At 29.9% G+C, this 12917-nt stretch overlaps 2 protein-coding genes across 2 annotated transcripts; one reads left to right on the top strand and one right to left on the bottom strand.

Moving 5' to 3' along the window:
* Positions 1-2270: 2270 nt before the first annotated feature.
* LOC112797378 (uncharacterized) lies at positions 2271-5071 on the bottom strand. The gene is made up of 3 exons (XM_025840281.2): positions 4706-5071; positions 3485-3724; positions 2271-2919 (listed from the first exon to the last, which is right to left on the bottom strand). Exons 1-3 carry the CDS (start codon positions 5050-5052, stop codon positions 2424-2426), a joined length of 1083 nt encoding a protein of 360 aa, XP_025696066.1. The 5' UTR covers positions 5053-5071; the 3' UTR covers positions 2271-2423.
* Positions 5072-8752: 3681 nt separating this feature from the next.
* Positions 8753-10629, top strand: LOC112795231 (uncharacterized). Its single transcript, XM_025837171.1, has 2 exons — positions 8753-10566; positions 10620-10629. Exons 1-2 carry the CDS (start codon positions 8753-8755, stop codon positions 10627-10629), a joined length of 1824 nt encoding a protein of 607 aa, XP_025692956.1.
* The last annotated feature ends 2288 nt before the right edge of the window (positions 10630-12917 follow it).

Here is a 12917-nt window from a genome sequence, read left to right as displayed (position 1 = left end):
TTTTTAAAATTAATAATTTTTAATTTTTGAATTTTAAATTAAGAAATTTATTTTTTTAAAATAAAAAAATAAAATAAGATCCAACAATATTTAATAAACAAAAAGTTTAAATTCTAAAATTAATTTATTCTAAATTTTTTAAAAAGTTTTGCAAGTTTATGTATTGAGAAACAGGGTCCGAGTGCCAGGTTGCAACAATATTCAATGAATAAAAAATAAAAAAATCATTTTAGAAAACAAAAATGTTATAAAATTATTTTTTTAATTTTTTAATTTAAAAAATGTTAAAAATAAAAAATTTTACGCTAAAAAATAAAAAATTAAAATTTTAAAATTAATTTATTCTAATTTTTTAAAAATGTCCCACAATAAGGGTCTGGACGTTGGAATTCAGGTGGTCAGCATTATTCTTTGAATTAAAAAATAAAAAATTTGAGAAAATTAAAATTCTTTTTCTAAAAGCAGAAAAATAAAATAAGATCCAAAATATCCAGAAATGAAAAAGAAGAGATAAATACTAAATCGATACTCAAAAAATTTTGGTGCTGACAAAATAGTACTTGACTTTTTTTATTGATAAAATAATCTTTAAATGATTTTAAAATTTAACAAGCATGTCCCTAAACTCAGTGGATCACATTTTTTATGAGAAGGATGCTGAGGTAGCCACCAAAAAATCTATAATTAAATTTTTAATTAATTAATTATCAAGAATCTAATCCCCTAGCCCCTAATCCCCCTCCCTTCCTCCTTTGAATCCTAATCCCCCTCCCCAATGCACTCTCTCACACTCTCAACGCACTCAACCCACTACCAACTCTTTTCACTCATGATTTACAATACAGGATAACCATAAACACTATCAATACACACACAACTACTACCAACAACTGGTTAACCAATTTTTTATTTCGGACACCTTCCTCCAACCTCCCAAACCTCCAATCAAAGTTCATCTTCACTTCATGATTGTCTCCATAAAATTCTGGTTTCTCAAGTAGTTCATCCTACTCATTATCTATCCACACAAAAAGTCCACAATATCTCTTTCTATTTGTCTGTAATCAAGCAAAGATATAACATGCTCAAACTTCTCTGATATAACATGTTCAAGCTTCAGAGAAGAACAACAAAAGAAGAACAGTGAGGTAAGAACGATCATAACAACACAAGTAATATTGATAACTCACATTATAATTGGGATAACAAAAAAATGGTTTGTTTGGGTTTAAATTTGTCTCAGATCACCTGAGAACCGGCCCACAGCCACAACCGCACCATTCCGACACCCCCGATCTTCTGTTCCTATTTTGCATTCTTGTCCGATGGCCACTAGACGGTGAACAAATAGAGCTTCCAGCTCCAGTGCTCCCACCACCCATCATGGATATTAACTTCCAACTTCGGGAACAAGAAGAAGAATTAGAAGAGAACGATGAAGAAGAAGAAATTAACTTACTGAACATTTAGGAATTTAGAGTTAAATATAAACAGAGAGACTAAATTGAGTATAAACTAAAATTGTGCCAGTTAAACTAGCCGTTGGCACTAGCCGTTGGCACTATTCAGCGTGGCAAACTCGTGACAAGCCAGTACTTCGGTGATGACTCATCACTAAAAAAATAACTAAAGATTACTATAATGTTCGGAGTCGTATTTAGGAGACTATAATAATGCTATTGGTATTTCAAGAACTTTCAAGGACCACATTAAATAACAAGCTGAATCTCAAAGACCATTATAAAAATTTACTCGTCTACTAGTTTGTGATGAATTGAGAGCTTAAGTTTGCGATCGTCTATTCGTCTTAGTGTGCTAGTCTGGCAGTAGTTTATGTGTAAATATATGTACTGATTATGCTTGCATAGTATATTGGTAAATATTCTCTTCTTAGGACCTTTTGTTATGGATGCTATCTCCCGTTTGTGGCTTAACCACATTATGCTTGCAATAGATATTTTGTTAAAACTCACTATTTATGTGTCTTCAGTAGACATCGATGATTGATACTCAATTTTATAATGTTTAATATAGGATCTGAGTAATAGGTTAATAGTTGTTACTTCTGTTAACAATAACCATATTGTTGTTTCACGATGCACACTTCTAAGATCTAATTTTATGTCCATAAAATTGACGATTATTTTATGCGACATTTTAGCTAGTATGGCCAGATAGCTCAAAAGCATTCCCCGCTTAAGGAAAACAGAAAAAAAAATTTAGGCAATACACAACCCAAATGAGCAAAATTGAACAGCAGAGAAACAACATGAAGACAATACCCTTCTTTGTTCATTATTTAGAATGCCGTTTTTGACTGTAAAAACTACACTGAAAATGCAATGTGAGGGAAAAGCTTTAGTACTGAGTGAAACAGCCATGAGCTGATACAGATTACACCACTATTATCAGGTAACACATCGTTAATTAGAAACATAACTCCCAACCTTGAGCTTGTCAGCAGCCAACACATATGAAACTGGGACCAACTGTTTCCGAGCACTATGCAAGATTTCTTCACCGTCCTCGATAGATTGACCATCTTTACTTTCTACCCCAATCAGCTTGTGCTTGCTTATCTGGGCAAACATTTTTCTTCTGGTTTCCTTGCGCGCTTCCTTTTCAGATAGCTTCAAATCTCTAAAGCCTTGTTCAAACTTGGCTTCATCCTTTGGTGCAAAGAACACAACCTCCTTCTCGCCAAGCTCTTCATAGAGCTTCTCCATCTTTGCCTTCCAGAAGACACCGATCTCAGTGTCCATCTTTTGATAAGGAGTTTTCAGCAAGTATTCATCAATCCCACCAGCTTTGTCTATGCAACAAAGGGCATGGGTGGTCACTTTGACCTGAATGTGACGATCCAGGATGTAACTGAAGAGCCGCTTTTCTTGGACATTAGGTTTCCACGTTCTCCTTGTCCTATCAAATCATTTAACAAACAAGTTCTCATCAATATTGATCTGTTTTTGGTTCTTTCTTTCTTCTTTTACATATTTAAAAGGTGAAGAAACTGCCCCGACACAATTGAGGAAACAAAGTGAGTTGGGATCATTAAACAAACATAACCATAAAAATTTGTAATTATCATCAATTACTGTGGTAAACAAGATGTTGCAAGGTGTGGTGTAATGCTGCAAGCACAACTATTGGGATCTATATCCTGCCTAACAAATGTACTCAACTGTTAAAGTAGTGGTACTATTAAACATCCAAGGCCAAGACTAATGAATTTACTGGCTCCAATTAGAATCCTTCAAAACTTAAGTTTTAAGAATCATCCAATGAATTGAGAAGACTAATTCATCAACAACAGTTAAACAGAGGCACATAAAACAGTAACTCTAACCTATAGCATTTAAACAACTCAGAATCTGCAAAAATATGTAACAACTACAAGCTAAAGCACAAAACTTTCCAACGCCATTTAAAGAAGAAGCTGCAAATAAGAAAAGTAAAATAAAAAAAAAAGCATCAAGCTAATAACTTGTTACCGCCATCTTCACTAACACTGTTGCCGAACTGAATGTGTCTACCGGCAAATAGGCCGCGTTTGGCACGACCCATTACAACCTTGCTTCGAGGTATACATTTCTCCAGCGATTCCTTCACTCTCGGGTTCAAATTGTTCTCTCCAACTCTCTTCAACACTTTCTTCATCATCTCTTTGCCTCTGAACGCCATTTCTTCTTTTACCTGACTCCAATTCTCACTACAAGCTCTGGTTCTGCACATAATTATAAGATGTCAATTCAGTGAACAATTATGAAGCACAACAAATTGCATAAAAAATGTGAAGCAGGGACATCAAAGTAGACAAAAACGAAATAGCAACAGACTCCCAGAACGAATCGTGCTACTTGTTGAAGGATGATGGAGGAAAAGTGGAAAACACTAGCAATTTGTAGAACTCGTTTCCCATAATTTAGGAATTAGAGTTTAACAATACTTTTGGGGTTTTTCTTATTATGATTGGAAGCAAGGTTGCGAGAACCGGTCATTGAACCGGTTAAGTGACTGATTCAATAGTTCAATAATTCAACTGGATTGAACCGTGATTAAATCGATTTAATTAAATATATAATAAAATTATGGGTTATGCTAGGTAACCAATAACTTTCTTGAACAACATAAACAACCACCAATCAAATTAAAACACACTAAACCTCCAAATTACTCATCTAAATCTTAATATTAGAATAACCATCCACACACGTAAAATGAATATCCGATATATCCATTGTTCACATTGTTTAGTATTTTCATTGTCTACCTATATTTTTCCTAAAATTATTAAAAGATTACTCCCTATATGTGAATTTCTGCAAGCCAATAAGTCACTAATCCAAAACATGCATCCAACCTAAGAATCAAAAGCATAATTCAACGAAATCATATGAAGCCATATAGTAAATCCAATGCAGAATAGAGGTAATGTTTCTATTTTGAATCAATAACAGCAAAACAACCATTCACCAAAACAAGTACAACAGATTGGATTTAAATATCCATCTCAGCAGAATTAATAAATTAAACAATTAAATTTATAACTCAATCTAAGCAGACTTAAATACTTAATTCAATATCAACGGACTGAATTCAAATAAAAATTCAAAAATTAATATCTCAAAACTCAGCAGAATCAACAATAATAAATTTCAAATTTCAAAGGGATAGAGTCAGAGAGTTAGAGATTGAGACTTGAGACCTGAGAGGGTTGAAAAGAAGCAACGACGGCGAGATGCGGTGTGGAGAAGAGAAGCAGAAACGACGCCGGCGAGGAGGGGAGAAGCAGAAACGACCCACGGCGAGGAGCAGCGAAGCAGCGATGGAGAGAGCTCGGACAGAGAGGGCGATAGAGAGAGAAGGGAGAGAAGGGTTCGGCAAGGGTGGGTGGTGGCTGTTCTTCGAAGAGAAGAGAGGACTATGGGTGATGGGTGGTGGGTGTCGAAGAGAAGAGAGGATTAGGGTTTTTGGCCGCCGGGTGAGAGAGATACAGAGAGAAAGGAAGTGGGGTGGGCCGGGAGGGTGTTCTGCAGTTATGCTGTTTTTCATTTTAAAAAAAAACGGCACCGTTTTAAATTTTGGAAGAGTAAACCGAACCTTTAAAAACCGGTTCGTTTCATCGGTTATCCATCCATTTGACCGGTTTTTACCGGTTTTTCAGAACGTTGGTTTCTACCTAACACACGTCTTAATGATAATAAAAAACGTTATATGTATACTGATGTAGATTTAGATATTCTGATGATAATATACTATGGCCAACAATGTTAAACTTGCGAGTCAACTCATGAATTAATTCGTAGACATATATAAATTTATCTATTATAAAATTTATATATATATATATAATGTATATTTATTTAATTTTAATTAATTTTTTAAAATTAATAATACTAATCTTAAAACACATGATAAATTAAAATAGTAACACACATTATAACAAATACTTTAAAATACACATTTAAATTTTTTATAATTATTTTTATACAAATATAACATAGAACACATAAAATTAAAAATTTTTAATCTATAATACTAAATTTTTAATTGAACATTGAACAATATTAAATAATTAAATTAAAAAACCAAAAAAATCAATACTGTAATTTACCAAAGCGCAATACTAAAAGTAAAAAAAATTATAAATCTTTAACTCTACATCACAAAAATAATAAACATTAGACGATTCAACATTTAATACAACTTTAACAATCTGTTATAATTTATCATTAACTCTAATCAAAATAATTAATTATTAACAATCATGAATGGATAAATCATTTGACTATTTAACATAAGCAATAAGCAATAGATTAAAATTAGAAGTAATAAAATTTAAAAAAAAAAACTAAATTAAGAAGCAAAGACTCAAAGAAGAGACAAAGGCATACAAAAAATAGAAGATGCAGAAGTAAAGAAGGGGCAAAGTCCTAGCAACAGCGGATCGATAACAAGAGTGCAGCAGGCAGTGGCGGTGAGAGTGCTGCAGCAGCACAAAACAACGGCGACAAAGAGTCATGACTTCACGACAACGCGAATCAGAGTAGAGATAGGATTGTCGGAGAAGTAGTCGAACTCGTGAACGGTGATAGCACGCTGGAGTTGCGGATAGTGGAAACGCAAAGAAATACAGAGCAAAGAGCAACAGAAGTAAAATTCACAAAGACAATGGCGCAAATCAGAGCAGAAATAACAGTCGTAGGCGAATAACAGCAGCTCAACGGGAAATGATGACTGCGACAGAATATGGAAAAAGTGAGACTTGAGAGAAACGATGCAGATGAATGAGTCGTGAGTGAGTTTTCTTTCATTTTTTGGAAGTGTTATCGTAATCATAATAATTTTTTTTTAATTTTAAAATGACATTTTTTTAGTAAAAATGAAGAAAAATACAAACTCACTATTTCGGTCATAGATACGCAAATTTAATCGAGTCCAATCGAATTTACTTAGGATTGAGTTTATGTTCGAATCAATTCGATTTTATATCTAAATTCATAATCTCATATGAATTTACAGGTTAACTCGTGAGTGAGAATAATAACTATAAGAGTGGTCGGAGATTGATCAAAAAATTCTTTTAATTAGCTAAAATTTGTTACACACTACTCATATAATCAGTTTTTTCTTTTCAAATTATATTAATTTATTTCTATGCCAAGGTTTATACAAGAGGTAGGACAAACTCATATCATAGGATATTGATAATCATAGCTATTATTAAATTACATAGAAGTTCAACGATTAAAGCCAACTGATTATATTATATATAATCACAATGATTGAGGTAGCCTTTAATTTGTTAGAAAAAAATTATTTAAACTTTGGCCATTTATGCTTCACCACTACATGTTACCCACAAAAAAAAAAAAAACAAACAGAGGGAGAAGGAAAGAAAAGACGATATGCTAGCAAATGTAATGGATTATATTATTCTATATAACTATATGTATAATATTATTTATTATATAAATGTTCATGTTAATCATTATATTATCTTATATCAAATAGTATTTTAGTGCTAAACATATTAACATAACATATTTTGGTCTCAGTAGTATGCATATCTCTCTTTCCAATTATTTTTAAAAAAGTATTTTCTATTTAATTATACGTAAATTAATAATTAATTACTACTAATTGTCAATATATAATTAAAATTCGTAATGTAATTGATTGGTTTTTTTTTTTAAAGAAGGAAGGAATTAAAGATGTAAACGATATACAGTAAAAATCAATATAAATATATAAGTTAAAGAGGTAGAGTTTAATAGATTTTTCCATAGTAATCAGTTTAAAAGAAGAATCAATTGTTTGATATAATTAAAAAATTGGAATATAATAAATTAGATATTTTATTTATAAAAAAATTATTAGAGAATATACTTTAAATATAGTTGAAATTAATCAATCAAGAATATAGATATTTGAATATGTAAAATTGAGTGAAAGTTTTGATGATGAGGCGCATTCCCGTTTATATCATTTTTCTCGTATACATCTATTTAAAAAAGAATCTGTCATGAAATAAAATTAGAAAAATAAGAATATAATCAATTAGAAATTTTAATTTTAAGAAAAATAATCAATTAAGGGATATAACCAATATATAATAGGAAGCAAATTGTCGACATAAAATATTTGAATAGAAAAAAACTTAAAATTTGGTGATATGACACTTTTGATTCATGTTTTGGAATCGGTTCTCTTCTATATGTCCAAGAATTAATACTCATGCTCAGTGGCGGATCCACGGGGACCTAAGGTGGCCATGGTCCCCCCCAAATTTTTTAAAAAAAAATAGTAAATAGTAATAATTAATAATATTAAATTTTTTTATATATAATATTAAAAAAAATATAACTTACAAAATTTTATAAATTAAAAAAACTAAAAACTGCATTATGTATTAGATATTTGAATTATTGTTGCTCTTGTTAACAAATAGCTCATTCTAATAATTAATAAAAATGGTTCTATTATACTAGCCCAAGCCCATACTATTAATTAAAGTAACCCTAGTACATTTTTCAAATATTTGTTTCAAACTATCATAGGCATAGCGCCACTTTTCTCTCTCTTTTAGTGATTCCCAAACTTTTGGTCTTCTACTCTTCTCATTCTAATTTTCTTTCCATACCAAAACAAGACATACGAAGAAAAACCATTGAAGAGAAGTGAACAACAAAATATTAACCATTGAATGCACAACAAAGATTCAAAGAGGTATATTTCAATTTTTTTTAAGTTAATGACAATGTCAAGTATTATTTACATTATTTATTTAAAATAATTAATTTATTTTTTTTTTATAATGGACAGTGTTCAAAGATTGAAATGAGGACAAAACTCAATAGAATTATTTTTTTGTGAGACTTGGAACAAAAAATAATCAGGTAAATCAATAACTTTATTTTTGGTTATTATATATTTGTGTTTCTAAAATTATTTGTTATTGCTCAATAGGATTAATATTTTTTTTAAGAAAATAATATATATGCAATTATTTTTGTTTTTTTTTTGTTAGATAGTTCAAGTTAAGTTAAAAATGTCAAAGATGAAAACAATTCACTCATTTTTCAAGAGAAAAGAGAGAATATATGATGAACAAAATTCAGCTTCAGATTCTTTGAGTAATGTTCAAAATATTATTGAACAACCTGTGACACAACTTGTTGAGCAAGATATTCAACCCCCTACTTCCAAAATAGCAAGGACTGAAATAGATCAAGTTAATATTGATACATTGATGCGTGATCCCGGAAAGCGTCCGCAAATTTGGAATTATCCTATCAATCAACAAGATGAAATCCGTAGAGCATACATAAAGTTTGGACCATATCAATTTATTATGGATGAGTACCCTCTTTCTGGTCTAGAAAGTCATCCTCGTCGTTTCAAAGCTCATTGGTTTAAGAGTTTTTCTTGGCTAGAATATTCGCCAGAAGTGGATGCTGCATTTTGTCTTCCATGCTATTTATTTTCTAGAAAATCAAGTCCATTCACATCAGGAGGATTTCGCAATTGGAAAAAAGTGAATAATGGAAAGGATTGTGCATTTTTATCTCATGTGGGTAAATCTCTTAATTCTCCTCATAATATTGCTGTTAAGTCTTGTAAAGATTTGCTTAATCAATTACGTCACATTGACAAAGTATTGGCTAAGCAAAGCTCACAACAAGTTTTAAGCAATAGATTGCGTCTTAAAGCCTCTATTGATACTGTCAAATGGTTAACGTTTCAAGCTTGTGCTTTTAGGGGACATGACGAGAGTCATGAGTCTCAGAATCGAGGAAATTTTCTTGAAATGTTAAAATTATTAGCTTCTTACAATAAAGAAGTGGATGCAGTTGTTTTGGATAATGCTCCTCAAAATGCAATATACACATCACCTTCTATTCAAAAGGAAATTCTACATGTTTTTGCTAGAAAGGTGCAAAATGAAATTCGCAATGAGATTGGTAATGCAAAGTTTTGTTTGATTGTTGATGAAGCTAGAGATGAATCTAGAAGAGAACAAATGGCACTTGTTGTTAGATTTGTTGATAAGCATGGATTTGTCAAAGAAAGGCTAATAGATGTTGTTCATGTCAAAGATACTACTTCTGCTACTCTAAAACAAGAGATTTGTTCTGCATTATCTCATCACAATCTCAACATTCAAAATGTTCGAGGTCAAGGGTATGACGGAGCTAGTAATATGCGTGGAGAGTGGAAAGGGTTACAAGCTTTAATTATTCAAGAATGTCCTTATGCATATTATGTTCATTGCTTTGCTCATCAATTACAGCTAGCTCTTGTTGCTGCGGCTAAAGAAGTTGTTGATGTTCATGCTTTTTTCCAAAGTTTGAGTAATATTATCAATGTTGTGTGCTCTTCTTGCAAACGCAATGATGAATTACGATCTGCTTATGCAACTGAAATTTCCCATTTAGTTGCAACTAATCAAATTGAAACAGGAAGAGGAGCAAATCAAATTGGCACATTAAAAAGATCAGGAGATACCAGGTGGAGCTCTCACTTCAACTCAATTTGTAGCCTTTTACGTATGTTTGGAGCAACAACTTCAGTTCTGGAAGATTTGGCTACTAATGGATCTACATATTCTCAACGTGGTGATGCTACTTATGCTCTTAAATCTTTATTATCATTTGATTTTGTTTTCATTTTGCATATGATGAAAGAAATCATGGGAATCACTGATAAACTTTGTCAAGCATTGCAACAAAAATCTCAAGACATTTTGAATGCTATGCATCTGGTTTCTAGTACAAAGTCATTGATTCAACAGTTAAGAGATAGTAGTTGGGGAGCACTTTTGGAGAAAGTTAGTTCTTTCTGCAATGATCATGCTATTCAGATACCTGATATGGGTGCTTCTTTTAGTGACATAATTCGGTCTCGTCGTAAAAAGGATGTTGTCACTGTTGAACACCACTATCGTGTTGACATTTTTACTAGCGTGATAGATTTTCAATTGAAAGAGCTAAATAGTAGATTTAGTGAGCAAGCAACCGAGCTCCTCATACTGAGTACATCTCTAGATCCTAAAGATGCTTTCAAGTTATTCAGTGTTTGCAACATATGCAATCTTGTAAAGAATTTCTATTCTTTAGATTTTTCTGAGCAAGAAAAGATTCAATTGGATTATGAGTTACAACATTATGAACTTGATGTGGTTAAAGCTCCAGATTTTCAGAATTTGTCTACTCTTGCTGAATTGTGTCAAAAATTGACAGAGACAGGAAAATCAAATATATATCCTTTAATTGATAGATTAATTCGTCTTGTTTTGACTCTTCCTGTGACAACAGCAACAACTGAACGGGCCTTTTCAGCTATGAAGATTATTAAAACAAGGCTTCGAAACAAGATGGAAGATGAATTTTTAGCAGATTGTATGATTGTATATATTGAAAAGGAAATTGCTTCAAAATTCACTTCAGAGATGATAATTGATGATTTTAGTTCCATGAAGCATCGTCGAGCAAGTTTAAAAATATCAAAATCTTAAAGTATGTAGTTGAACATTGACTTTTATATAATATAATTACTTTTTTGATATATATGCTACAAATCATATTTTGTTAATTTTTTGTTATATTTTATATTTAATTGGCCCCCCTCTTATGAAATTTCTGGTTCCGCCACTGCTCATGCTTGGTATATAATAGAAAAAATAAAATATAAAAAATTAGGTTTGATTTTATTTTTTATAGAAAAAATTAAGAAAAATAATTAAAATATAATGTAATCATATGAATAAGATTAGGTGTGATACATTATGATGCGTGTTTAATTTTTAAAATGGTTGATTTTAAAATAAATATTGATGGATGAATATAGATAAAGCAAATGAAATTGAGGGTAAAACAATGCTACGAAAATTTGAGTAAAGAAGAAGGAAAATCACAATAATAAACTAAGAGAGCAAAATTTTACACGAATCGGCCAAAACTAAAACTATTTCATGAATCTACTAATGCACGCTTATATATAGTTCGAACCAACCAAATTCGAACTCCATTTTTACATAATTCGAACTAAGTAGGTTCGAAATATAAACACACGCATACACTAATTCTAACTAAATAGGTTCGAATTATACACAACACACACGCACACACTAATTCGAACCAACTTGGTTCGAATTATACATATAGTCATTTCTATGCTGTTAAAAAATTAATAATTTATTAAAAAATTTATTAAAAAATTAATAATTTAAAAATTAAAAAATATATTTTATTTCATACATTAAAAAAAGCTAACAAAATATTTAATCACGAGACTTCTTTAAAATATTTGTGATCTATCAATTCGAATTCCATACAATACTCTTTTGTCCATTTTTAATAGCTCATGAATATTTTTTAATAAATTTATTTAAATTATACTACAAAAAATATTTTATCCTATGCAAAACAATAAAAAATGGCTTAAAAAATGTTAGGAGTACTATAAAAATTTTTAATATTCTAATAACTTAGGTAAATACATGCATGTACTCAAATTTTAAATAAAATACTCTACATAGTCAATAATAATTTAGAAATGAAAGAAAATATTTTATTCCATACAAAATAATTAAAAAATATATTTTATTCTAATACAAAAAAATTTTAAAAAAATGGCTTAAAAGATGTTATGAATACTATAAAAATTTATAATATTCTAGTGATTTAGGTAAATACATGATAAAAATATTTTTTCTTTAAGATCTAAATTATTATTGACTATATAGAGTATTTCTATATATAGTACTCCTAAATTATATGGTGATCCGAATCACCATATATTACAAATTTATAAAAATTTATAATATCCTAATGACTTAGGACATTAAAGAAATACTCTACATAGTCAATAATAATTTAGATCTTAAAGAAAAAATATTTTTATCATGTATTTACCTAAATCACTAGAATATTGCAAATTTTTATAGTACTCATAACATTTTTTAAGCTTTTTTTTTAATTTTTGTATTAGAATAAAATATATTTTTTAATTATTTTGTATGGAATAAAATATTTTCTTTCATTTCTAAATTATTATTGACTATGTAGAGTATTTTATTTAAAATTTGAGTACATGTATGTATTTACCTAAGTTATTAGAACATTACAAATTTTTATAGTACTTCTAACATTTTTTAAGCCATTTTTTTAATTGTTTTGCATAGGATAAAATATTTTTTGTAGTATAATTTAAATAAATTTTTTAAAAAATATTCATGAGCTATTAAAAATGGACAAAATAGTATTGTATGGAATTCGAATTGATAGATTACAAATATTTTAAAGAAGTCTCGTAATTAAATATTTTGTTTGCTTTTTTTAATGTATGAAATAAAATATATATTTTTTATTTTTTAATTTATTAATTTTTTTAATAAATTTTTAATTTTTTAACAG

Source organism: Arachis hypogaea, chromosome 4 (assembly GCF_003086295.3).
Source record: "Arachis hypogaea cultivar Tifrunner chromosome 4, arahy.Tifrunner.gnm2.J5K5, whole genome shotgun sequence".
In the NCBI taxonomy this organism is placed as follows: domain Eukaryota; kingdom Viridiplantae; phylum Streptophyta; class Magnoliopsida; order Fabales; family Fabaceae; genus Arachis; species Arachis hypogaea.
This window is presented reverse-complemented; position numbering and strand designations above follow the sequence as displayed.